The following is a 27,864-nucleotide window of genomic DNA, read 5'->3' on the forward strand; positions in this document are numbered from 1 at the left end:
ATTCTGAAGGTAGTAAAAAAGGTATTAAAAAGTAGTAAATTTAACTTAAGGATTGCTGTATATACCCTGTGTGCGTGTTTATTGCCAAAAAGCTTTGTTTTGGTTTCATCTGACCATTAAGCCCAATTTAAAGTTCAGGCAGTGTCTGATGTAACCTCATATGTATACCTCTGTGAAACAGGAAATCATGGGTGACCAATTTTCCTCCTGGGTGTACTAAAAAACAATGGGAATATACTTCATATACACTGGGGTCACCAAGCCTGTTCCTGGAGTGCCGGTGTCTCTGCAGAGTTTTGCTCCAGCCCTAATCAAACACACCTGAAGCACCTTAATAAGGGTTGGAGCGAAACTCTGCAGAGACACAGGCACTCCAGGACCAGGATTGGTGACCCCGGCACTATACTGTGAATTCAAAGGGGTGCCAATAATTGTGGCACGCATTCATATAACAAAGATTGTTTTTCTATAAAACTGTGTTGTGTTTGCAACTGTTGTTGTTTTTCTTTTGAGGAAAAAAGCGTTAAACAATAAAGACATGTTTTTCATCTCTTCCTTGCTCATATTTACCAAGGATGTCAATGTGGAGGGCACTGCCTTTCATCTAGAGACTGTCGAGTGCTGAAAATCCATCCGTTTTACATCCATCTTCAGAAAGTTTATGAAGTCATTGTCTGTGTTTTATCTGTCAGGATGGTCCAGCAGTTTTCTGTGGATTTTGAGAAGCGTATCGAAGGTTCCGGTGATCAAGTAGACACTATTGAGCTGTCTGGTGGAGCCAAGATCAACCGCATATTTCATGAGCGTTTTCCCTTTGAGCTGGTCAAGGCAAGCAGCAGAAGAATCAGATTAAACCTGTAGATATTTTATTATAAACTAGTTGGTCTTAAACATCTCTACCTCACAGATGGAGTGTGATGAGAAAGAAATGCGTCGTGAAATCAGCTATGCCATCAAGAACATCCATGGTATCAGGTAAGAGTGTTTGAATATGATTGTCTATGAGAAAGACATTTATGATGTGTCACGTATATTTCAGCGTAGGACCTTTGGCCTTGGCTTTGTGTAGCCTGGAACGCAACTCTATCAAAATATTACAATTCGTCTATTCTACACAGACCATAACCACTGGTAGGAAAAACAAAGATGGACCAAGTTGAGGAGCTATATTAAACCGTTCAGGTTGCTACAAAAGTCGCTGTCTATTTACCTCCATCAGTGCTGATTAGTGATTCGCGGGTTGTAAAAAACCAGGGTCCTGCTTTTATGAAATTATTTGGCCCACCCCACACCACTGTATCTATTTTTGTAGCCCGCACCCACGACCATTAATAGACATCCTAGTCATTGTAATGTAAATGAAAACAGGCTTTATTTCAGCCTAAATGTGCTTGGAAACAGCCATTAGGTTAAATCGCCCTGTATACTGTCAACAACATACACTTATGAACCATAGAAACTCTGACATGAATGCCCTGATTTCATGTCACACTTTCCTTTTTTTTACAATTTTCCCGCTGACTGGTCACTAGCTAGCTAACAAGATGCTGATCCTGACAGTGGGAAGGACCACAGCTGTCTCGAGACGAGGAAGTTACTTGATGTTAAGCGCACAGCACTTCCGCAGTGCCTGCTGGGATTTGCAGTGCAATGCGGCGCATTCCAAATTACCAGGGAAAGACCTGCTGATAACATTTTGGGGGGTGAATTGGGGTCCTACCTGCCTGTATACCCATCACCCCAATAGAAGAGCAGTTTTCACTCTTCCTGGGTCTTACCAGCATGCAGCGTCTTTGCCTCCCTCGTCCATAGGACGGCACAATACCTGGGTGGCTACAAAATCAATTGATCTGGGACGATGCTGCACTTCCCTTCCAACTAAAAAATTAGCAGCCCAAACGCAACATAAAAGTAAACTTTTATGTAGAAAACAATACTAGCAGTTGTTTTTTAGAAAAATCAGCATGTCAACTTTCTCAGGTAAAAGCCATGCCAGAGCGAGTGTTCTCACTGTGTCCCCTGTTGTAGAGAACACTCGCTCTGAGGATGTAGAAGAGGACTGGACACAGAGATACTTTTTTGCCAAGCTGGCCAGCATTGGCATTTGGTCCCATAGACATTATATACTTAGACACCTTGTAGACTGAGCTGCCTATTGGAGCTGACGTATCGCACGGCCGCCATCTTGGATGGGTCTCCAGTGCGCTCCCTTGCATTCATTTCTAATGAGGAATAATCATAACTCCTCTAAATTTTACCGGATTTTCACACGGTTTGAGTTGTTATAAGCGGCAGAGATTTAGTTATGATACAGGACGCTGCCACACATTGAAAAATACTGTTTTCATCCTAAAATACTTTGTATTATGCTCTTTAAGTATGGCATATGGACAGAGGCAGACACTACTTAAGTATTTTACTTTCTACATAAAAGTAAATTTTCATGTATCTGTATTTTATCAGTGTTTTTCTTTGGTAAACTTATATTCCAAAGCATATTATCATTATTTTTACTCCACTACATTTCATAATTTCAAGTTTTTGGTTTATATTCAATATTTAAGCACATTAAACATCTACTTTTTTTACTTTTACTTAAAAAGTACTTTAGTACTTTTACTCAAGAGAAGTAAAAGTACACAATTTTTATGTAATTTTTACGTAATTAGGTATTTTATGTAATTATGTGTAAGGGATAATCCACGGCTAGCCATGCATTAAAGGGTTTTAATGCACGACGTAGAGGCGAAGAACCACCCGACGCGTAGCGGAGGGTGGTTGCCTCTGCGAAGTGCATAATGCATGGCTAGCCGTGGATTATCCCGCTTATACCTTGGTTATTTGCCAAGTTAAAGCTGTAATTAATGTTTACATTGTAATTTTTTAACAGACGGGTAAAAATGACGGTCATTTTCTTAAGTTAAGGCTCGCACTCCGTCCGCTTAAAATAAAGTAGTGCCATTGTATTGCTTTTATTTTAATGAATTATCACATTTATTTAAATTCATTATTAAAAGAGCGAGACCGAGAGAACTGAAAGGACCCGAGGGAGAGAGAGAGAGAGAGAGAGAGAGAGAGAGAGAGATGCGTGAGCGAGTTACCTGTGGCTGTCTATCCCCCAGCCAGGGAATTTTCCCGGGGCTTGAGCCCCGAATGTATTTTGAAAAGGTGATTGACAAATATGAAACCGGACAATGGCCTATGTAAACCTTTTAAATCATGTTGTATTTTTTCATTGTGCTTTGGCTTTACTGCATACAGTCTGTCAGAAATAGACATAGGGCTAGGTCTTAAAAAAATCTAGCCTTTGCTGTCGGTAGCCTATGGGCTACTCCGTTTCTGCCACTCTTTTGAATATGCAACAGGTAGGGGAGGAGCTAACGAAAGCACTATTTAGCTACCGGAATGGAACCACTGATCTACAAAACGGTAACTTAAAAAAAGTATCTTTAATATTTAAATCAGATAATTTAACGCATTATTACATTAAACGTAATAATATAAAACATAATACCATGAAACAAAATAATATTTATAAAAACATCCCCAAAATAGCCCCTGTAATCTTTTCTTACACTGAACTCATTATTTATTCAATTACAACAGCCAATGGCAAGTCTCCAGCAGCAATACGTTTATATTTAGTTTTAGACGTTCTGTATGGTGCATAAATAAGATGGTTATACAGTAGGTAAACAGTATTGTAGGTTTATTCATCACTTGAACGTTATTCCTTCGGCGCAGCAGTTTAATAATCTAATTTTGGCGGTTCTGTGACATCAGCTCATTCAGGTCATGTCTGAGTAAAACTCACGTGCAAAAATCTACTTGAGAGAAAAGTTCTTATGAAATAATACTCCTGCGACCCGCCGCAATTAGGTGAGTACACTTTTATATGCTGCAGATCACGTTAATATTCTTATTATACACTTTATACACTCTTTGAGTGATCCCTGTATTTAATATGGTCTGGGCTAATGGTGCGTTCCAGGCAGGTTTTTAAACCCGTGAGTTACGACTTCAAAACCACGACTCACGACCTTATGCGTTCCAGGCAGCCTGTAACTCGTGTTTTCACAACCTTCTACCGGTGAAAGTGCTCTGGAACGGCAGTCAAACCCGTGACTTCCCACCCGTGAACTCGTACTAGATCGATGTACTCCCAGTTCAAAGTCGTGAGTCGTGGTTTTGAAGTCGTGAGTTACGGGTTACAGGTTGCCTGGAACGCAGCATAAGCCCCGAATGTCCTTCAATGCTGGATACGCCTCTGCTTAAGCATATAGCTAACTCAATTATTCTTTAATTGATTTATTAAAATAATTTATGAATGACAGGCAACACTGACAGTGACAAGGCAATCTTTATTTGAACTAATCATGTCATTTATTTATTTATGTAAAGTGTGAAATAAAACCGGCGCACTTTAAAGAGAGACGCACTTACGTCTCTCTCTCTCTCGCTCGCTCGCTCGCTCTCTCTCTCTCGCTCTCTCTGCAAGTATAACTGTGTTACTATGGTTACCAATGTTTATAGTAGCGGATTAATTTCTAACTGTAATCAAACTGACTGGAACTACCTGTGCATTAAACGGTTTTGATGCACACCTTCCAGCCAATCAGAATCAAGTATTTAAAGAGACCATGGTATAAATTAAATTAATTTTAATATGAATTAATTGAGAATGAATTGGCTGTGAGAATTTTCATTCCTATGGCGGTCGCGCTACTGAAGCGCCATCTAGTGGCTGTTGCTAAAAACGAATCAGAGTTTCCCCTCTTGTTCTTCTATACTCTTTGTTACAGAGCTTTGACGACTCTGTCACAACAAAACCCTCTTGTTTTATAGCAACTTCCCATTGCCTCCTCACGCCTGTAACACTGGGAAACCTTCAAATGTGAAGAAAAAACACCGAGAGATCATGAGAGAGAGTACCAGTTCCTGCTGAACATTGACATAATATTATAAATAATAACGTAAAATAACCAAAATGATTGTTCAATCTTACTTGTGAAATGTAATCCCATGTGATCTGGAATCAATACTGCGCAGGTAATTGCAACAGTAAGCTGCACAAAATACGGGCATAGTTGCTTTCTTTCCGTTAACTCCCATTGACTCTGGTGCTAGCGTACAGTGAGGAGACCCATCCAATATGGCGCCGACGCTTGATGCATTCCAGCACGTCATGAGGTGTCTACGTATATACTGCCTATGTTTGGTCCGCATGTGGTTGAATGTGTTCGAACAGCCACACGGACCGCCTCCTCTCCGCCCATTTATCTAATCTGAGGTACTGAGCACAAAGATTTACGTCATTTCTGACTTTTAGCGTAGAACACACAGTCTTTAGAATTTCATTGATAAAACTAAAAGCGGCTGATCTCCGCAGTTTCATTTTGCGAGCGCTGGAAAGTTGTGCGATCTTATTTCATTAATTGCGCTGAAAAAACCGAGAAAGCTCCTATTATTCATGTACAAAACACTGTGCAGCATGTTTACTTAAAACACAAGCAGCGCCATATTAGTTCGCGTCCATTTAAACCCGTCATTACTCCAGCTCGCATTAAAATGAAAGCAGAGGGACTTCCCCGCAGTCTCCAAGGACCACCATTCAAAGTAATCAGGACAGAAGCAGTCGAAAGTGGGCATAAGAGACGGACTGGTGTTGCTAAATACAAGGTGTAAACAGAATTTGTCTCTCTCGTCCACTTGTGATCCGATCGACGAAAGCACTCCTGTGCTTTTAAATACACACTGGCCCTCATTTATCATTCTTGTGTAGAAACGGGCGCATATGTTGGCGTAAGATTATGCTTACACTCCTCTCACCGCCTGATTTATGAAGCTGTGCATACCTTTGATATTCAGGTGTAAGCAATACCTGCCCTTCATAAATGCCGCGGCTGAAAACGATCGTCATTAGAATAACACGCCCATACAAATTCAAGTCTCCACCTCCCCAACGCCCTCATTTTACGACATTGACACATGGAAAACGTTAAAAGAAGAGAAAACAGGGAAGTGGAAAGAAACAAAATTGTTTTATTTGGGAGTTTAAAGAGCGGGATTAAAGACACATTAATAATTGCATGAAGTTTTGTAATATTTGTATTATTATTTTTATTATTAATGACGCTTAATTGATATTTAGAAGAATAATTATTTATTATTATTATTATTATTATTATTTACTGTTGCCTACATATAAATTATATGTTTGCTTAATGGTTCGGTTAAGTTTTTTTAAAATAATATTTTAAAATGATGTAGTAACTTTTGTAGTGTGTTTTTCTGTATTTACATACAGTTGTTTGTTAGCTAAGATCCAGTTTGATACGGAGCTCCGGATATAATTCAAATTAACAATTTGCTTCCACGACATCCACATGTTTTACTAAGCTAATTCATAATTTGAAGTAATAATAATTGTAATAGTAATTACGAAATATTATAATAATTAATTCCAAGGAACAAACTGTTGAATATTGGGAACTAATTTTATATTTATGGCCATACTTTAGACTAAATAAGAAAAAGAAGTGTCCATAATGTAGCATAAAAGATAATTCGTGGCCATGATTTTGTCCGCATGTCATCATGATCGGATTTATGGCTCCATTCAACATAAGCATTTTACCTTACCTATTCATGTGTAGCATTTATTTATCATCGAATGGTATGTAACTAGCTTACCTTTTGATGCATTATTACCATGTTTTCGTAGTACATCCTTGTGCTTTCTTGCAATGTGCCGCTTCAGATTCCAGGATGAATATTTGCTGACTTTTACAGTCTCTCTGCACTTCCTTTCAATGTTTTCTTCCTGTCCAATCTTAACTTTGATTTTTACTTTACATTTATGTATAAGGCCTGACCTCCATAACTTATTGCTAGACGTTTTACAGATTCTCGAACTAGCAAATTATCAAAGGGCATTCTGGGTTCAACGAGCGGTGCTGAGCGAGCTGAGTTTTTAGAGAGGCGCTTTGATGATGGTAATATTACCGCACCGCTCAAGGCTCCGCTCCGCTCCGCCCACATGCTTTGCCCTGAAACGTCAGGTAAAGCGCCCAGGCTCTCAACTGAAGGAATACATATGCATACAAATCAAATGCTTTTGCAAATTAAACATTGAAGTACATGTTGCATAAAAATAAACACTGAAGTTTATAATTACTATGTTTTTGTTTTTTTACAGTGGGTCATCATAATATATCATATATTTTAGTTTGTCAGTGCGTTTTGTGGTGTTAGGAATTGTTTGCGCATTTCTGCACTAACTCAAAATGTGCGTACACCACCTCCTGAGCAGGCGTAGGATTTGAGCGTGCCGTACGCCAACGTCCATATTGATAAATCTCAAAGTCACCGTGGTTTTGGGTGTACGCCAGGTGTACGCTGGAAATTTGGTGTACGCACTTTTGATAAATGAGGGCCACTGTGTTTAAATAAGTGCTTCCTCAGGTTGGATGTATTACCACTGCCTGCCTTGCACTTACTGTTACAAATATTACAGGTAGCGTTGTCTGCATCATCCTTTGTGAAATTTAACCACACGTTAGATCGCTGTCTGTTAGCCATTAAGCATGTTGCAAAGGGGTGTCACTTCCCACACGATCTCTCTCTCTCGCGCGCACACGCTTTCGCTTCGTACCACACGCTGACATGTTCTCTCAGGTACCGAAATTGAGCACCAATTGATTTTATGTGAATCGATACTGGGTAGTACCGACGCAATTCGGTCGGTGCCTATAAAAGTACCGAGGTCGGTACCCATCCCTATGAAGGAGGCATACTTTCATGTGTCTATCCTCCATTGACACAGGCCGTTTCTCAGGTTTGCTTTCGAGGGACGAGTGTACCAGTTAAAGTTCCTCCCCTTTGGTCTTGGCCTGTTGTGGAATTTTTACCTTGTTGAAAACATAAATAGTTATAGTCAGAACCCAATACAGTTTGAATAATTTTCAATGATGTATTCGAGACCAGCTCATTCGAGTCCGAGTCAAGACAGAGTCCAGAGAGGGTTGAGTCCAAGTCAAGACTGAGACCACATAAAGTTGGGTTTGAGATTTTAAAATCCACTCAATATACATAGATAGTGATCGTAATCGGCCGATAACGGCATTAAATGACGCGATCGGCACTCGCTAAATTTGCCGATCTCATGAGCCGATTTTTCTGTTTACTTTTGTTATCATAGCGTTCCTGATGCGGCTGCAATTAGAGACCATTTTACACAGTGCGAGCATTTTGTAACCCATTGCTCATGTGTGACGTGCAGATTTGGATTTCCCTCTCTGCCTTTACATAGATATGCGTATTTTCTATGAGGACACGCAACACACACATCTCTGCTACAAATGAACAGCGTATACAACACATATCTATCGCGGACAATTGCATCCTCGTGCCGAAAGTTTATTACTTGCATTCGTTTTAAAGTTTTGAAGGTTTAAACTTCCATTTTCCTCACAGCTGCTCTTGTTTGCGGACACCCGCCGCACGCATAAACAGCAGCCAGTCATCAGTGCACGTGAAGAGAATGATCTCTCCCACGTCTTAAAGCTACAGTATACAGTACCATTCTGTGATCGGCACTGATCGGCAGATCATGATCCTGGTGATCGGTAATCAGTGATCGGCCCCAAAAATCGTGCATCTCTATAGAGCATCTCTATACATAGATATATCCCTACAATATACATAGATCCATTGTAACACAAACCACATTATACCAATTTACAAAATAAATGTATTATTTGTGAAACAAAATAATATTTTAGTTAAATAAAGATAATTGCACAGATAATTGACAGTACTGTGCAAAAGTCTTACGCCACCAACACCAGACTTGTTGTTTTAGAAGTTTTAATGTCCATCCATATTTATTTTTCAATTTATTTTATTAAGATACAAACAGAAAATACAGGAAATATGTACAATTTTTTTTTAATTTTGAGGACTAAATGTCTTCTTTAGGCATGGTCTGTGTTTAGTGTGACCTCTTTTGGCACGAAACACATCTTGAGCAATTTTGAGCAGAATGAAGTAAAAAGACTAATATCTTTAAAATTAGAAATTAGGATTTAATTTTATTTACGTTTAAGAGATCCTGCAGTTTTTTGACACTTCGTTTTTTTATTTTTATACAGTTTTTAATTACTATATACACATTTCCTGTATTTTCTGGATGTATTCTATTAAAGGGACTGAGAAACAATTATATATGATCATTATAACATTGCAAAAACAACAAATCTAACTGTGGCATGGTAGCCTAAGACTTTACTGTATGTTTGAAAATGTAAATAAATGTTATTATGGTATTGTGTAAATGATTATCACCAACCACATAATAATTTCTCTTCTAAGATATAAGAATAAAATATATATAATACAGAAATATATGTAGGCTAAATTAACAATATTGTGCTGACTCGTTTACTGAATTATGTATAGTTCCGCTCTATGTTCTAGTGCCACCGTCAGTTTGGGTACCAGCGGCTTATCTAATGCTTAAATCTCACTAGACGGGTGCGTTTTATTGCACTGCCCTGAGGTAAAAATCAAAGTCAAACCACTGTTTTTGTCAATCTTACATCAGTTTAAATAAACAGTAATATATATTTTAAAAGGGACTCGTGTGGACTCGAGAATAAGTCCGATTCCAAATGTATTTGAGTATGAGTCGAGACCAAGTCAAAATGCTCACGAGTCCATGACAAGACCAAGACCAATAAAATATGGTCTCTAGAGACCGAGTCCAAGACCGAGTCTCAAGTACTAGAACACTGATAATTTTAATACCTTGAAAGAGGCACTTCCAACTCTGCACTCAAACTTTATACTTAGCTGCTAGACATTTTCACATCATGTTTTATTCACAGTCTGTACACTCTGTACCTAAGATTAAGTCAAACGCGTAAGATTTCCATCACAATGTCACGTAGCTAACTAAAACTAAGGTCAAGAAAGAAAAAAAATGTAGCTTAGTTAACTTATGCAGATTATACCATAAAACTCTTAATAAACATTGATAATTGCTTAAATCATAAAACAGTAGAAATAAGTAAATATAAAATTTTCCATGACACGCCCCACATCTTCACGAAGGCCATGGAGGCCACTTTGACTCCACTCAGGAAGTAAGCCATTTGCAATGACTAAAAATAACTCAACCGTTTTAAAGACTCCTGAGGCATATGGCATCCTCGGCAGCAGGGGTTTTCTTTGGATTGATGCATATGAGGCACTTCAACCCTGGCTACAGGGCGGGGTCTTGAGGCGGGCATCGCACATTCAGTCCATGGGCACAAAATCTCTGGTCCCATCAGTGTTGACATATCAGTTGCCTTAAGTTTCTGACAGTCATGCTTACAGTTGATTCAGGGAAAGCATGTGGTACTCTAGATTGCTAAGGTGAACTTGCTCATTGCCTCCTTCTTTGGAGTCAGCAGACAATGAGATCTTTGCAGGCCACACATAGTGAGCCTCATCACACAGATACTGTGCAAGGTCAAGGAGGAGCAGGAGTATGTCCATTTAGTTGCCCCATATTGACCCAACCAGACCTGGTTTCCCCTGAGCCAAGACTTTCTCATTCAGGGGCAGGGCACAATCAAACCTTGCTGGACTGTTACCCTTTGTGGGAATATCCATTACTCTGGCCAGGACAACCACTACTAGACGGTTGTATGTGCTGAAGTGGCATTTTTACAGAAGCTGGTGTTCTTCCCGTGAGGAAGATCCACAGAGATGTGGCGTTTAGTATAGGGACCAATAGTATCACTTCATCGACACAACATCGAGTGAGTGTAAGAAAGAGTAATAAGTAAAAACAATCAGGATAGAAAATGTCTCTGTTATGACTTTAATGTCTGTTCTTTGATGGAGGAAATAAGATGTTGTGTCCCTCTTGCCACAGTGCTGAACCAACCGCTGATGGGGTTGAAACTCAGTTTGGCTCTACAGCTTAAATCTGAAAAAGTGTTTCGCACCATCCCTCTTTTATGCCCAGACATACATTTTCTTCAGCTTTTTCTAAAGATCAGAGATGATTGATTCTGTAGGGTAAACCCAAAGCGTCTCGTCATTGAAACAACATCTTGTTCCCTCAGTCAGGGAACAGTGGTTATAGTGATAACCAAGGTGTCTTCAATTGTTCAAGTAGTTTGCCAAGTCATGTAGAAAGCCAAATCTGATTGTATGTGTGGTTGAGTGATATGAAAACGCTCTAAAAACACTCTGAATCTGTTTTCATCTGTTTTGCAGGACAGGTTTATTTACTCCAGACATGGCCTTTGAGGCGATAGTGAAGAAACAGGTTGTAAAGTTGAAGGAGCCATGTATTAAATGTATTGACCTGGTGGTTCAAGAGCTGATCAACACCGTCCGTCAGTGCTCTAATAAGGTAAAGTTAAACCTGTGCCATCTGTTTACACTGATAGATTTCAGGCTGATTTGATGTCATAAATCTTTCAAGTTGTGTCTTAGACCTTAATACACCATTCAGTAATTTTTTTTGTTTCTGACCACAGTGGTGAAGTGAGAGTGTTTCACGTAGGTTCAGATTTAGTGTCTTCTTACCTTTTTATCATGTATGCAGCTTCACTCGACGAGTCAATCATGTGCAAATGTTCATGCAGATGCAGTAAACTCACTGCCGATTCCTGACACCACCATTCGTTCATTACACATACAAAAATCAAACAGAAGAACGTTATATTAGTTGGCTCAACACAAATGAATTAATTTTTTGTAGGTGAAATTGAAATTCATCATAATAAGTCGAGTGAACTTTATATTTACTTGTATGTACAATTCCCCTAATTTATGTTCAAACAATTAAACAAACAATTTGTGTAAACCTAATGAATCAGATTTTTTATCCTCAGCTGGATTCTTTCCCACAACTGCGAGAGGAAACAGAGCGAATTGTTACTTCTCACATCCGTGACAGAGAGAGCCGTGCCAAAGATCAGGTATGACATACAGTGGATTTATTCAGCGTACAGAAAACATGTTACTTGCTATGTAATAGAGTCATTCACACTGAAAACAATGATTCATTGAATTTAATCAATTTTTTTAAGGTAAGTGGTTGCAATCAATGTATTTAAGCTACATTTTAAGTTTGATATTTTATTTTACTTTACTAATCTTTTTTGTTTAAATGTAGCTTAAATAAATTGATTGCAACCACTTACAGATGCATTTGTACATTTCGGCAGGTTTTGCTGCTTATTGATGTTCAGCTCGCGTACATCAACACCAATCATGAGGACTTCATTGGCTTTGCAAAGTAGGTGCAACAATTGAGAAGAAATCATTGAATATTTCATTTACACAAAATAGTCAGATTATAAAGTTTTGATTGAATAGTGAATGAAATGGTATGATCATATCTCTCTCTCTCTCAGTGCTCAGCAGCGAAGCAGCCAGGCAAACAAGAACACTTCTGCTGGTAACCAGGTTAGTCAGTACTGAACTGTAGGTTCAGGTCTTCCATGCATATGTCACACTCAACACTAATAATTTGTCATGTTAATCAAATAATGTGGTCACAAATATTGACAAAGTTAATACATTAGTAAACTAGGTTATATATCACTCATAAAGTTGCTCAATTATGGCCAAACTAACACAAATTTTCTTGCCAGACAAACACACAAGGCTTCCTTAAGACAAAGAAGTGAGAAGTGAAATAATTCTTGTCAAGTTTTAAGTGGTGCGCATTGCTACTGTATGTCCCCTGACTTTGCCCTAACAGGCATGATTTGACAGGTGCCAGTTGCTGCCATACACGCTGGAGACATTACCCATAAACATGATGAAGTTTCCTTAAAAAATTGAACTTTGTGAGACACCAGACTCATGCTGCGCAATTAAAGCCATTAAATCTTGCTGGTCTTGAACCAGCAAACTCAGATACTCCAACAAACGATGTTTTTAGATGCAATTGCTTATTTTATATCACAAAAACCTGACATTGTTGCAGACCTACCATAGTAAAAATTTACTTTTATGATTGAAAAAGCAAAGCATTTCCCCAAGTACCCATTCTCTTATAACACGTAAGCGGTGAAGTGATACAATATAAGACGCAGCAGTATAATAATATAACCCTGCAGGATTCTGGTCACTGGTGACATTAAATCTCTGGAACCAGGATCTAAATAAAGTTCTGGGTAAAAAATGCCCCTCAGGAAGTTCCTGTTAGCGTTGGTAGTACTTTTTTAAATTTCAGGAAGTTCGGGGGTTGGACTTGGGCCCTGAACATACTGATTGGTTGGGTTCATGCCGCGTTTTATTGTTTGACTGTATGCAGCATTGTTAAAACCAAAAAGATTTCCACGGTCATTTGAACACTCTGTTAGGTTTGATGGTACAACATTTAAATTATTTACCTCATTGGTAAAGTAATAAGGATAATAAATATTGATTTGAAATATTTGAATTGCTTATTAAAGGCACACAATGGAACTTTTTGGCCACTAGGGGGTGCTAGACATGTATTTTTCACGTCTAGCGCCCCTAGAGGCCACAAGCGCCGCAGCACTGTCGCAAAGGAAAAGAAGACAACTCTTTAGGTCACAAAGTGTGCCTTCCAGCATGTCATGTGTCATATAATATAATTTCATGGGTTTTATTTTTTTTCAGCCAGTTGTAATGGTTGTCGCTTGGTTAAAGTTTAGATTTTTAAAAAAATTGCCTTAAATGGGAATCAAACCTGGATCAACCGTGTCGTACGTCCATGAGGTTACCACGGTGCCACAGTGGCATAGTGTTTGGACGCCAGACAGGACTTATATATGCAAGCATTATAACATTACTTACTAGTACAAAAGCATGAGGGCCAAGTCAGCATCGGTCAGAAACCCCTCCTCCTTCTTTAGTTCACGCCAGCGAACGATCGCTGGCCCAATATTGATCCTCGTCCTTCTTTTTATTCTAAGTACACCTGACTGCAGCCTGCAGATCGGGGCATGGATGACCCTAGGGTGGAGCTAAATGCGCAGCCCCCCCATAAAGCGTATCATTGGTTAGTAGCACAGTAATGACGTTGACGCCACGGTAAACAGAAAATGCGGTTGAAAACAGTGCGATCTTTAAAACATGCGCCATATCGCGCTGACGTTATGAAATAATACTTTAAAGGTGACATAGAATGATTGAACGGGGTATTTATCCCTGCTTCTGTGATGTGGCATGTAGACAAATTTTTTTTTGTTTGGGTCTGTAATGCCTTAGAAGCTTCCTAAAAACCTCTCTCAGATAGCTCTATTAAGGTGGGAGATTTTAAACAAGTGGTTTTGCACCTATTTGGCTCCCCCTACTGGCTTAACTTAAAATCTCATTACTGATTGGCTGACTTTGCTGCCACTTAAAAAATGTAGCCAATTATTTTAAAGTGGAGGGGCAGTAAGATGCCTGTGATGTCATAAGCATTAGTTTTTCAGACTGGTCCGTTTTCTGGCTGACATTTCTAAAAGAGGAATTTCTATGAGACTGAGATGTTTAGCATGTTTAGCACTTTTTGTATGTTCGTGAATGCGGGTAGACTACCATTATTCAACAAAGACAAGGTAAAAATGGTTTTTCATTCTCTGTCCCCTTTAATAAAACGATTCAGTATTAAAGAAAACTATAAAGTAATAATGAACACAGCAAAAATGGAGTAGAGCACATAGTTTCAACTATGGCTGATCTAAGGTGAACTTATAAGGAATTACAGAGTATTGTGTGATATCTGTGTAGATTTTAAAAGTTTTTCACATTATGTTGCACTTCACTGTGTAAATTACAAAATGACTGTAAACATTAATGGCACCTTATATATTTCTTATTTTAATCACTCCTCTAATAGTTGTTGTTTATTTTTGTGCTTTATATAGGCTATTACTAAACATTTATGCCTATAAAGTAGTTTGAAGTTAAACTACATACAGTACATTGTCAATCTCTGTATCCCATAGTATGCATGCTTGTAAGGGGAAAAATAAAATATATATCCATCCGTTTGGCCCAACGGAGGAATCCAAACATCATGGCAGAAGGATCGTCTTTTCCGGTGCTTATCAATGACGTTTTAACGTTACGCAACTTGGGTAGCTTCATCTGACTCCAAGAAGATAAAGACATATTGTAATATGAATCAAATTGATGTAATTATGGAATTTGGATAAACGTTTGATCATTCTATTTACTCATGTTTACATTGAACTCATTCATTCGATTACCAATGTCATATCAGTCCACACCGGCCGTTGTGTGGGTACTGAACACAGACTCGACCGTACTAGAGGTTGTAGCTAAAGCAATTTAACAAAGTCAATTTCTTGTTAAAAGGTCCCCATGTAGCTCTCAAAAATCACCAATTAAATATGAAACTTAAACCATAATCCGAGGTTCAGTCTAGCTCCTTCTAGATGCATATAGTTAAATCATAGGACTACCTAACAACGTGATTATAACAAAATGTATTATGATTACCAAATGCGATTACAAAACAAGTTAGTTAAGGTTAAATAATTATTATGACCATACAAAAACTAGAGGTTATGGCTAAAGAAATTTAACGATACCGCTTCATGTTTACATGCTCTCATTTAATAGTATCCATATAGCTCCCACAGTCACTTACACCACTTAATGAATTATAACCAAAGGTTTAGCTTAGCTCCTTCTAGCTGCCTATAGTTAAATCATACGACTATAGAATAAAGTAATTATAAAATGGATAATAAAACTACCACTCTGATAGTCCATGCGACTGCCCACCAACATAGTTAAGAGGCAGAATCTAATTAACATGAATTAACCCAGATCAAAGATTTATGGTAAAAAAGGATATCGTAATACTTAATAGTAACTTAGAAGAGTCAATAATACAGAGCAAATTAGAATGAATGCAAACGTAACAATTTATTAACCAGGTAGGTAAAACATAATTCAGAAGCCAATTTACATTCCAATTCAAATACGAAAATCAAATGAAAATCCATTGCATACCTGGTAAGGAGATGAAGATCTATTTACAGATTCCTCAACATAAAATAAAAATACATGATGCTGTGCCACATTTTTCTTAAATATTCAGAGAACAAAGCATTGTGATATGATATACTGATTGGTTCTTGTAAGCCCAGGGGTGTAACCTAATATACATACAGTGGGTGATTGGTCAACATCTCTAAGGGAGGTGTCTCCCAACATTAGGTTAAGTTTACTTATTTATTGTCACAGATTAACATTGAATCCTGTTGTCATATTAATAAACCCAAATGTACCACTTGTATTCTTGTGAAAGTCACCATAAAGCCACATCGTCGTCTCTGTAACGAATCCCATCAGGATCTGCCAGAGGATGTAAGGTCAGGTGGCATCTGTTTAAAGTAGCAAACAGTCAGTCTAAAATGTAACTTTACATACAACTTATTAAAAGTGTAACTGATAGATTGAAAGGAGTTCATAATGCACTTACCTTGGTCAAATAATCAACAGGCCGGGGGTTTTCATCACCTCTAAATTGGAGACTAAGAACAAGAGTAGCATCATTTTTAAACCCCTGTTATTTAGGTTCAAGATTTGAAATGGGAACCAATACCTGCTCTCTACGCTCCTCTTTTACTGGAGTTGCTCTTTCAGCATCTCTGACCTTCAAAAGTTAAAAATATAAAGTCTCATAAAGACAGTTTGTTCTTAATGACATCCCTTAGGACCATAATTGAAATCCACTTGTTTAGATTGATACATGTAATGAATTTATCTATAGTTAAAAACATTTATTTTTTAAAATGCTACATTTAAGCATTTGGTAATTGAAGCTTCAATGAACAGTATGTATTAAGAAAAAGAAGAAAACAAACAAACAAACAAACATCAAAGGGGGAATTCTCCAAAAGCAGCAGACACTGATGGAAGGCATGAAGTAAAAAATGAATACCGAGTTAGTTTACTTTTAATAATATGAGGGGTTTCTATTGCATATGCTATTTCACTTACCTCTGTAAAATCAAAGGCCCCTGCTGTCAGAAAGCTCAATGAACACTGAAATGGTTTCCTGATCAATAAATAAATGTATACTTATCAATAACATAATAAGTTTACAAAATAGTTTACATTTTAAAATGTATTCATAGAAAAAAGTCCTAGAATATAACTTTGTTTTATGTTACTATTAACTCTTAAATCCTATATTTCTTCTTTTGGTTCAGTTTTGCCTTGTTTTAACCATAATCCCACCAAATTGCACACACGTGCACGCAGTCCTAGTTATTTGTGTGATATCATGTGACACGATCTTATTTGTACGCCACTTCATTTTAACATCAGACTAAACTAAAGTAGCTTGTACTCACCATGCAGCGATAAACATTGGAAATTAAAACTTGCTAAAATCGACGCCATGACAGTGTGGAAGGGCCTGCACGTGCAGCCCCGTCCCAGGTGCAGCCCCGTCCCAGGTGCATACCCGCGCAAATCTGCAGGCTGCAGACAGGGGCTTCTCTTTTATTCTGTCACTCTCCCATTTTCTCTTTCTGGTCTCCTCCAACAAAACTTTGGGTTTCTTTTTCTTAGTTGCTGCTTCGGCCATGATAAAAACATCAGGAAAATAAATAGTTGCGCTCTCACGTCTGAATTTGAGGAAGTGGAGGAAGTGACGTATGCCGTAAAGCAGATTTTTGTAGTTTTTTGTTTTGTGCTTGGGTTACTACCCGAATCCCCAAGTTTAAAAGTACGAGTAAAAGCGATACAGACCCTGTCAGGCTATGGTGGACATGTCATTCAACCTATTTTAAGTTGATGTACCATCACAAGGGTCTTGAAAATATATTATGAAGGTTGAAAAACGTCTCTGTTACGTATGTAACCCTCGTTCCCTGAAGGAAGGGAACGGAGACGTCACGTCGTGACCGACGAATTGGGAACTCGCTTAGAGGGACCAATCTGCTTCGAATACTACTAAAACATCAATGAACTTGGCATTGATATTTGCATAATGCTGGCGCCGCCCCGCCAGGTGCGTATATAAGCAGCAGGTGCAAATATGGAAATTAGCTTCTTTTTCGCTGAGAAAGCCGGAAAGTGTGACCGGCCGATAAACAGCAGGGAGCAGCCCTGTGGCGACGGGCACGTGACGTCTCCGTTCCCTTCCTTCAGGGAACGAGGGTTACATACGTAACCGAGACATTCCCTTTCAGTCTGTCACTACGACGTCCCTACCAAAACGCCACTGAGGGCTGACCTCTTCCAGTGTCTGCGTAAAGCCCTCCGGTTCCACTTAAGGATAAGGAGAATTAGGTTTTAAGGCAGAAGGCCGGGCACTAGATGTTCCTTTAACCCCACAGTAGTGCCAGTGACTGGGAAGTGCCCTATTTGAGCGGTATAGGAATGCTGCGGAAGCCACCGCTCCGTTAAGGGCTATTGGTGGGCGAAAGTCAACGGTAGTTGAGGTATAAATGACAGCCGTGGCTGTGTAAGCAAAGCAGTGCTCTGCTGAGGGAAACGTGGGCTAGTAGGATTAACCCCACGGAAAAATACTCACAAAGGAACCCGGTGGGACGCATTGTGGAAGCCCGAGCCAAACACATAGGTTCGCGAGGATGCAGCTGGTGAAAGGCTGGCAGCGGATGCTCCGCAACATCAGGCTGCCAAGGCAGCGGAGGAAAACAAATCAAATCATTACACATTTTTGTCCTGATGGCCTTCCATACTGACAGTTATTGTGTAGCGTCAGTAGGAGGCTGCAAGCCGACCTGCGAGCCTGTTCTCTGTGCTTCCCCTAACGAGGAAAGGGCACTAGAGGAGACAGGCTCGACACGAACACTAAAATCTAATGAACATATTAGGTGTCGCCCAACCAGCAGCTCTGCAGATGTCTGTTAGCGAGAAACCACGAGCGAGTGCCCAAGATGAGGCAACACTTCTAGTAGAGTGAGCTCTCAATTTAAATGGACAAGGAATGCCCTGCAGATTATAAGCAAGGGCGATAGTATCAACTATCCAATGAGACATCCCCTGCTTAGTGACAGCTTTCCCTCTCTGCTGACCACCGAAACAAACAAAGAGCTGATCTGAGGTCCTAAGGCTTTGCGTGCGATCCACGTAGAGGCGCAGTGCGCGTACGGGACATAATAAAGCCATGGTTGGGTCTTCCTCTCTGAAGGAACTTTGGGCACGTAGCCTGGTCTGGGTCTCAGTGTTACGCTCGAGACATCAGGACCAAACTGAAGGCACGAATCGTCGATGGAGAATGCATGAAGGTCACCTACCCTCTTAACAGAGGCCAATGCTAGCAGGGGTCAGAGTTTTCATTGATAAAAACTTCAGACTCACAGACTGCAAACGCTCGAACAGAGGTCCCTGCAGGGCTTGCAGCACCATGGACAGGTCCCAAGGAGGAATAGAGGGAGGGCGCGAAGGATGTAGCCTCTTTGTGGTTTTGTGGTTGCCGGCTGAGAAGCCGGCGGAACAGAAACAAAACGAAACCAAAGATTTTCCACCCAGCCCTCCTCCGGGGAAAGGAGCGGTGCGTTCACCGTCTCCCGAAGAGTGATCCCATCCGATTCCAGGTCGCCCGTCTCAGGGCCGCTTAGATCCCCGTTTGCCACGGGAAGCGGGTCGAGCGGGCAGGCTGCCCAGACGGCTGTTCCCCCTCCGATGCCTTGATGACGTCCTGGGGGGGGCAGAGGCAGCTGCCGCAGGGCGCCCACGGCGAGGAGAAGACTGGGAAGCCGGTGCTGGTGGACGAGAGGCAGGCCTCTTGCGCCGGGGCATGATCTTGGAGATCGCTTCAGTCTGCTTCTGAGCGGCGGTGAACTGCTGAGCAAATGACTCCACCGACTCGCCGAATAGGCCGGTCTGTGACACTGGAGCGTCCAGGAACTTCTTGTCCGCTTCCGCCATGTCAGCCAGACACAACCATAGGTGGCGTTCTTGGACCACGAGTGTAGACATCGCACAACCAATCGCCTGCGCCGTCACCTTCGTTGCGCGGAGAGCCAAATCAGTGGCAGCCCGGAGCTCCGAGAGGACGGGTGAGTCGTGTCCTCCCTCGTGCAGATCCCGTAAGGCCTTCGCTTGATGGACCTGCAGAAAAGCCATTGCATGCAGAGCCGAAGCCGCCTCTCCACAAGCCTGATGGGCAGCGCCCGTTAAACCGGACGACTGTCTACAAGCCCGAGAGGGAAGGGTTGGGCGGTCCTTCCAAGAGGCAGCGGTGGCCGAACACAGCTACATCGCGACCCCCCGTTCCACAGGAAGGATCCCCGTGTAACCCTTAGCGGCTCCGTTGGTGAGGGAGGTGAGGGGGGAGGGCTGAATCGGCCGTAACTGGGTAGAGTACGGCGACTTCCAAGTCCGTGACAGCTCCTCGTGCACCTCGGGGAAGAAAGGTACTGGTGGAGAGGGCTGTGAAGCCCGGGCAGCTCCGAAGAACCAATCATCCAGGCGGGACGGCTCTGGCTGAGGGGGGTTAACCCACTCTAACCCTACGGTCTCCGCCGCTCGAGCGAGCATGGCCACCATCTCCGGGTCAAACTCTCGGAAAGAGGGGCCCCACCCTCGGGTGTTGCGGTCAAACCATAGCATAAAGTAGCTTCTCAGTAGCAGAAACTGACGTGACGTCGTAGTGACCGACTGAAAGGGAACTACAAATTGTCACTTTAAAAAATAATACAGACCTTCTGCAAGGAAAACTTGTTTACTTTTGGTTTAAATATAAGACGAGACATTCAAATGTCATGAACACACTATTTGGTCATATATGTTATTGAAACACATATTAATATTTCATTTTTTGAAAAATTAAACTGTACCGGTTTGCAGCCGTGTGTTATTAATTTTCAGTGGTTGTTATCTGGGAATAACAAATCTGCAAATGTCATAACTGGCCAATCAGAATCAAGCATTTTGAGGGCAGTGTAATAAATGTAAATAAGAATGTAATTAGGAGTGTTTCTGTAAAATTGGCATGTTTTTATATTTAAAAGCTTAAAGCATGAAGTCTATCATTCTTCACACTAAACTTTATACCGTATCATTATAAATTAAGAATTGGTAATCACCAGACTTAACTTTAGCTAATCCAATAATTTATAATCAAATTCAAGCAGATCAGGTCTCTGTTTGTTTTGGTCATGTGATGTGTTGTATTTTGGTTCTTTAGGTGATTCGAAAGGGCTGGTTAACCATCAACAACATCAGTATCATGAAAGGTGGAGCAAAGGAGTACTGGTTTGTGCTGAGCGCTGAGAGCTTGTCCTGGTTCAAAGATGATGAGGTGAGACTGTTTGACAGAGATGTTTGTTCTGGAAAAGACAATCCTTTAAAAATAACCTTTACAAAACCTGAAAGCAAGGCCGGTTCTAGATATTTGGAGGCCCTAGGCAAAATTTATGTTGGAGGCCCCTCACAGCCCTCTAATTTTCAGAATGTTAGAACGTGTTGTTCTACTGCGTAAGAAATCATATAAGCACTACAGTTATTAAACATGTTTTTCCCCATTACTTTTCCATTTTATTAAGTTTGATCAACAAATTGATTAACTTTATGCTAAAATTTAATTAGAAATTATGTAAAACCACATGTGTTAAATATTTTAAGGCAGTCAAATTTATTAAAAACAGTTAACGCCACATAAAGTTGAGCTCACCTTAAAACTTTATTTATTGCTGTCAGTAGTGATTGTCAAACCAGCGCACATGGACTTAGCAGTTATGGAAGCCCCTCTTCCAAGCATGAGGCCCTAGGCATTTGCCTACTCTGCCTAAAGGTAGCGCCGGCCCTGCCTGAAAGACCTTAGTTTGTTCAGTGCACCTTTTTGCCAATTTAACTTCATTTTCACAACCCATTTCACTTTTGTAGATATATGTCTAACGAAATAGGAACTCATATGTGTAAAACATGATCTCTGTATCACCACTGGTTAGGGAAGATATTCAGACATTTATTAAAAAAACTGTTATTGCTATGCAGTATGTCTAAAGACCAGAATATCAGAATACAAACACTGTAGCATGTAGTCTTTCATGTTTGTAGTTCCTTGTAGTTCTTTTGTTTATTAAGCCATATAAACTTTTTCTTTCTAAATATGGGTCGGTTTCTTCAAAAATACCATATTTTGAGAAAAAAGCTGAAATAATTGCATTTTTGTAAAATAATTTTGTTACATATCAGATTCAGAACGATAATCAAAACATACAAGGAGTTTAAAATTGGTAAAATTAGTTTTTGCTTTAGTTTTTTATAAATTTGGTAACACCGGTGGATAACACCACAATTACAGATTACCATAAAAACTCATCCGGAAAGAGTCATTAGCAGAAAAATGTTTTCTCATAACGGGAAAGAGTTATGCAAAAATATGTTGATGTTTTAAAAGACACTATTGATCATTTTAGCCCCTGTTCTCTGTCAAGGTTAACTGGTTAAAGTAAGGCTATAGCTTATAGAAAGTTATTTTTCCATAAGCTTTTCCAAATTACCAGGTGGCTTCTCCTTGTTGACATCTTCATTATAGTGACTCCTAGAGGAGCCCCTTGTTCATGGAGCAAGGTTTGACCTGACTGTGTTTGTTTCAGTGTCTGTTTTTCACTAAAACATCGAAGCTGCATAATATGTTGAAAGTTGCTGTTTCTGGTTTAAATGATGCTCAGTCAATGGGCTAACATTTTAGTCTGTACAGCAGCTTGAAAGAGTGCTTGGTTTTTAAAAACAAAGATTAACTGAAGAAGAGAATCATTTATTGAATAATTATTACAGTGGCAAAGCCAAACCTAACAACATGGATCCCTTTCCAAGTCTACTGATGAAACATTCAGGTGATATTTACTGCCTTTGTAAATGTCATTAACCCTAAAAAATAAAAAGCAGTGTGTTCAGTGGACAGGCAGCTAGCAGATAGTGAGGAGATGTTTGTTCTATGTAACAAAAAATGTTTTATGGCCTAAAACGTGTGAATTCGCTTAGAGCGCCTTTAAGGAGTGCCTTTTTTGTAAAATAAGAGACCTTTTTTGTGTAAGGTTTGAGTTTTCTTTGTGTACATTTTGGGGAGATTTTTTCTTCTGAAACATTTATTCTTGGTTCTAAGTATAGTATGAATCAGAGGATGAAAATCAGCTGTATTTTTTTTGGGTTGAGCAAGCTAAACAATCTATTTATATAACTAGGATAAATAGTTTGATTAGGATAGAAGGTAAAGACAAGTTTTAAGTGATATTTTCTCATCAATGTCCCATCCTTTAGCAAAGCCACCAGCATCTTAAGGAAGACATCAGCCCATTTTGACGACAGTGAAAACAGTGCTATAGAGATAAGTAAATTGTGTGAAAAATACCGAGTTTTTGTGTGAACACATTATATTGTGCTCTTTAAACACAATCAAAGCTTCAAAAACACAGAAAGAATGGGACATTTAAGAGAAAACATTGCATAAAAAAGTGTTCCTGATGAATTTTTATGTTAATCTGCAATACCGCAATTATCCACTAGATACCCAATTTATTAAAAAACATTAATTACTAATTTTTAATCATTCTGAATCTGATCTCTAACAAATTCCTTCATTTTTTGAAGAAAAATACCCATATTTAAGAGTTTATAAGCAGAGAAAAATATAGATCGGATGAAACGTTTTTTTTTTTTGTTGGTTGGTTGTTGTTTGTTTGAAAGCAGAGGATCTGTTCTTTCATTTTATATATTTGTTTGTTTATTTATTTTTAGAAGAAAATTTTCCTGGAAGGCATTTTTTGAAACTTTTGTTACTTTTCCAAAAAATGGCTGGCGGGGAATGAGTTAAAAATGTGTCCCTTCATTTCAAAAATGTTCATTTAACCTCATCTTGTTTCCTTTAGCTCTTTTCACAATGACGGCATATGTTTATTACAAAGGTTTCACATTTTAACACGCTCAAATTTTTACATTGTCGCCGGTTATTTGTGCTACAAATGAAGCGAAGGGTTTTTTTTAACCACTTTGTCGAATTTACCCTCTTTCGGCCAATGAATAAACAGCTCGACCAATGAGATCTGAGCATTACGTCATGTCCAGAAGCAGCTGCTGGCTCAGCCCAACTCTCTTCTGCCTATTCTTACATGTTTTCTTTTTTCGTAATATGCATTTTGTTTTCTAATTTCTAATTTCCCTCAACCTCACAAATGTATCTTGCATTCCTCAAAATGCTGCACTGAAATTGAATTATTCACCTCAATTATTTACTGTAGTCTTGTTTGTCTTCTGAATCATACAGGAGAAAGAGAAGAAGTACATGTTGCCGTTGGACAACCTAAAAGTGAGAGATGTGGAGAAAAGCTTTATGTCCAGCAAACACATGTTTGCCATTTTCAACACAGAGCAGCGGTAAGCATGGAGATGTAATATATGTGACGCACTATTATAACTATGTTATAGTTCATAAATAAATACACACATACATAAAAATGGATTTATTCAATCGTCAGTATTTCAAATGTTTATTAACTAGAGTGTTACAGGTTGGTGTACACACAGATGAGATGTTATTGTTAAAGGCAGGGTGCCAATGTACTCTCTGAAAGGCAATGTTGACATTTGAAATCACTTAAACAAACACGCCCCTACCCCAATAGAATCTGGACCTTCTTTTGATAGACCCGCATCACACATACACAAGCCCAGGAAACGATGTTGTTTAGTAGACACGCCCCGATTGGCTACAAGTGTGTTTTGGTACTCAGCCCGACTCCCTTTCCCGAAGCGTTTTTCAAAAATCATGCACCCCGCCTTTAATGTTTTATCTTCCTTCCAGAAATGTTTTTAAGGACAATCGTTTTTTGGAGCTGGCGTGTGACAGTCTGGAGGAGGTGGAGAGCTGGAGAGCATCACTCTTACGTGCAGGCGTCTATCCAGAAAGGGCCGCTGTGAGTAAATGACACTGTTCCTAAATATCATTTAGAAGAAATTTATATGACAAACCAATATTATACGTACAGGTGTGTGATGTTACTGTATATGAGTCAACTCTAGTTATAAAGCAGCAGGTTATTGAGGATGTTTTACACCCAATTCTCCTCAGATCATCAGAGCGCTGTTGGTTTGGGCTGTGTGAATGAACGCCGCAGGTTCTGGGATTGTGTCTAGAAGGGATACAGCAATGACAATGCTTTCTTAATGTTTCTGAACCTGTAGTTTAAAGCTCACGTGACGTGAGCACCTAGTTACTTAGCAACAGATGTGAACACTAGTGTAGAGAGTTAAACTGTTAAGTTAATTGACATGATAAGAGTTTTTCTTCCATTTACATTATACTCGTCGTCACACTTCTGATCTGTTCATCTCTGTGTTTGGTCAGGTGGAGAGTGAAAGTTCAGGTCCATCTGAGAACTTCTCAATGGATCCTCAGCTGGAGAGAAAAGTGGAGACCATCCGTAACCTGGTGGACTCCTACATGGCCATTGTCAGCAAATGCATCCGTGACCTCATGCCCAAAACCATTATGCACCTCATGATTAATAATGTAAGTTTTTTAAAGACATGTCTATGTTAGTTGGTTAAGAATTGCATGGACAGCGATTAGGCATTAATTCAGTAAATGTACAGGCTGTTCATATTATATTTATAATATTGTAATGACATGCAATCCCTGTCCTGTGTGTGGAGACTTTACTTTGTCTTCAGCGACGGCAGTGAACGTTGGTGAATTGCTTTTCTTTAGTGTCCAGCCAAACGTTTCAATAGGTTCTCATGTTCAGCTCAGCGTTGTACGATACCTGATGACGTGTGGATGATCTCTTTTAAAGGTGAAGGACTTCATTAACGCAGAGCTTCTGGCTCAGTTGTATTCGGCTGGAGATCAGAACGCTCTGATGGATGAATCTCAGGAGCAGGTCCAGCGCAGAGAAGAAGTGTTACGTACGCATCACGCCCTGAAGGAAGCTCTGGCTATCATTGGAGATATCTCCACCACTACCATCTCCACTCCACTTCCACCTCCTGTAGATAGCTCGTGGCTTCAGGCTGGACAGGGTGGATCTCGCAGGTAACTCACACTTCAACCGACAATAGGACAGAAACACTGGGTTCATTGATACTGGCTGTGGGATTTCTGGAACAGATGACAGGATGGTCTGTGATTTATTGACATCAAGCAGATTGTTTAAGGTTAAAAACCATAGATGATCTGTCCTCTCTCTCTCTATTCCTCATTTCTTCTTGTCCTGCCAGATCTCCTCCACCCAGTCCCACTGCCCCTCGAAGGATGTCTGCAGGCCAAAGGCCGGCCGGAAGAGGAGCTCCTCCACCTCCATCTCGTCCTGGACCGTTAGGACCCTTAAATAACACCGCTGACAGTCCACAGATACCCAATCGACCCAACAGGGCGCCTCCTAACATACCCAGGTGAGCTCTTACCTAACACTATTGTCTTTTATATACTCTATGGTTTTTAAGACAGGTTCACACATGCATGAATCATTCAGTCCGGTTGCATGTGCATGTGCTGTAACAGACTCTAATATGATGATGATGAAGATGATGAAGTCAAATCATTCATTTATTTATTCTAAATGATGTAGAAATAATGTGTCACTAAGATGTGCATGAACAAACGAAGATAAAGCTCACAAATGTATTTTACTGTTAGCTAATTACTAATTTTGTCTTTTTTGTCTCTTACCCCGTTCCAACTCTTTCTCTTCAACACATCTGATGTCATTAACCACACTTGTATTTTTTAAATGTAGCCGTCGACCTCCACCTTCTCCAACCAGACAAGTCCCTCCCTAAACTCTTCTCTAATAAACTAAACATCTGTCCTGTACCAAAGTTCAAAGTTAAGCTCCTGCATGTCCTCACCTGTCCTACTCATATCTTCTGTATTTGTTAGATGATGTATTCTTACTTTATTGTGTTGTGTGTTTGTTTTGTGTTGCTTTTGTCTGTGTCACAGTCTGCAGGCCGTGCTGATGTTGTGCTTTGTGTGGCAGTACTGCAGTGATGCATGTGTTTACTGAGTCTTTATACTTGTGTGTCCACATGATACTATAGTGCTGTGTGTGTGTGTGTGTGTGTGTGTGTGTGTGTGTGTGTGTGTGTGTGTGTGTGTGTGTGTGTGTGTGTGTGTGTGTGTGTGTACCTGGTAATTATCACGTTGTGGGGACCAATTTTGATGTCCCCATGAGGAAACAAGCTTATAAATCAAACAAGATGATGTTTATTGAAAATCTAAGGTACAAGAAAGTTTTTTGTGATGGTTGAGGTTAGGGAATGGGGCAGGTAAGGGGAATAGAATATACAGTTTGTATGGTATAAAATGCATTACGTCTATGGAATGTCCCCACAAAACATGGAAACCAGAATGTGTGTGTGTGTGTGTGTGTGTGTGTGTGTGTGTGTGTGTGGGTGTGTGTGTGTGTGTGTGTGTGTGTGTGTGTGTGTGCGTGCGTGCGTGCGTGCGTGCGTGCGTGCGTGCGTGCGTATGGCTAAAATAAAAGGTAAATGTAATTAAAAAAGATGAATATTATTATGTGGTAAGTGTTTCTCTTATAGCACTCAGTGTTTTTAATGCGAGGTAAATAATGTTTGTATTCTTTTACAGTTCTTTATTTATTTGACTTGTTGTGAATATTAAATAATAAGCGTTGTTTTGCATGTGTGATTTACAGTAAACACAGGATATAAACACTTCTCATTCAGTAAACATGAATATACCGTAAACCTTTAGCTGCTGTTATCTGTAAACACTACAGGACATGTAAATGTGCTAACTGCCTAGTAATACTAGTTCATGACAGTTAATCCACATCTTAAACCAGATGTCTGGTATGTTAAATAGTAAGTTAAGTGTGTGTGAGTGAGTTTGCATTAGGTGGTGTAACATCTGTAAGT

At 39.7% G+C, this 27,864-nt stretch overlaps 1 protein-coding gene across 2 annotated transcripts in view; it reads left to right on the forward strand.

The window, feature by feature from the left end:
• Positions 1-27,104, forward strand: part of LOC135758081 (dynamin-3) — a 53,886-nt gene extending 26,782 nt beyond the window's left edge. For both annotated transcript variants that reach the window (XM_065272928.2, XM_065272927.2), the window contains exons 9-21: positions 693-828; positions 908-975; positions 11,272-11,410; positions 11,895-11,981; positions 12,231-12,301; positions 12,420-12,471; positions 21,170-21,283; positions 24,251-24,360; positions 24,788-24,899; positions 25,331-25,495; positions 25,779-26,017; positions 26,203-26,376; positions 26,721-27,104. In XM_065272928.2, coding sequence (XP_065129000.1) covers positions 693-828; positions 908-975; positions 11,272-11,410; positions 11,895-11,981; positions 12,231-12,301; positions 12,420-12,471; positions 21,170-21,283; positions 24,251-24,360; positions 24,788-24,899; positions 25,331-25,495; positions 25,779-26,017; positions 26,203-26,376; positions 26,721-26,763 — 1,510 coding nt within the window. In that variant the 3' untranslated portion in view covers positions 26,764-27,104. The remainder of the gene's footprint in view (positions 1-692; positions 829-907; positions 976-11,271; positions 11,411-11,894; positions 11,982-12,230; positions 12,302-12,419; positions 12,472-21,169; positions 21,284-24,250; positions 24,361-24,787; positions 24,900-25,330; positions 25,496-25,778; positions 26,018-26,202; positions 26,377-26,720) is intronic.
• Positions 27,105-27,864: the final 760 nt, after the last annotated feature.

This window comes from Paramisgurnus dabryanus, chromosome 6 (assembly GCF_030506205.2).
Source record: "Paramisgurnus dabryanus chromosome 6, PD_genome_1.1, whole genome shotgun sequence".
Lineage (NCBI taxonomy): Eukaryota > Metazoa > Chordata > Actinopteri > Cypriniformes > Cobitidae > Paramisgurnus > Paramisgurnus dabryanus.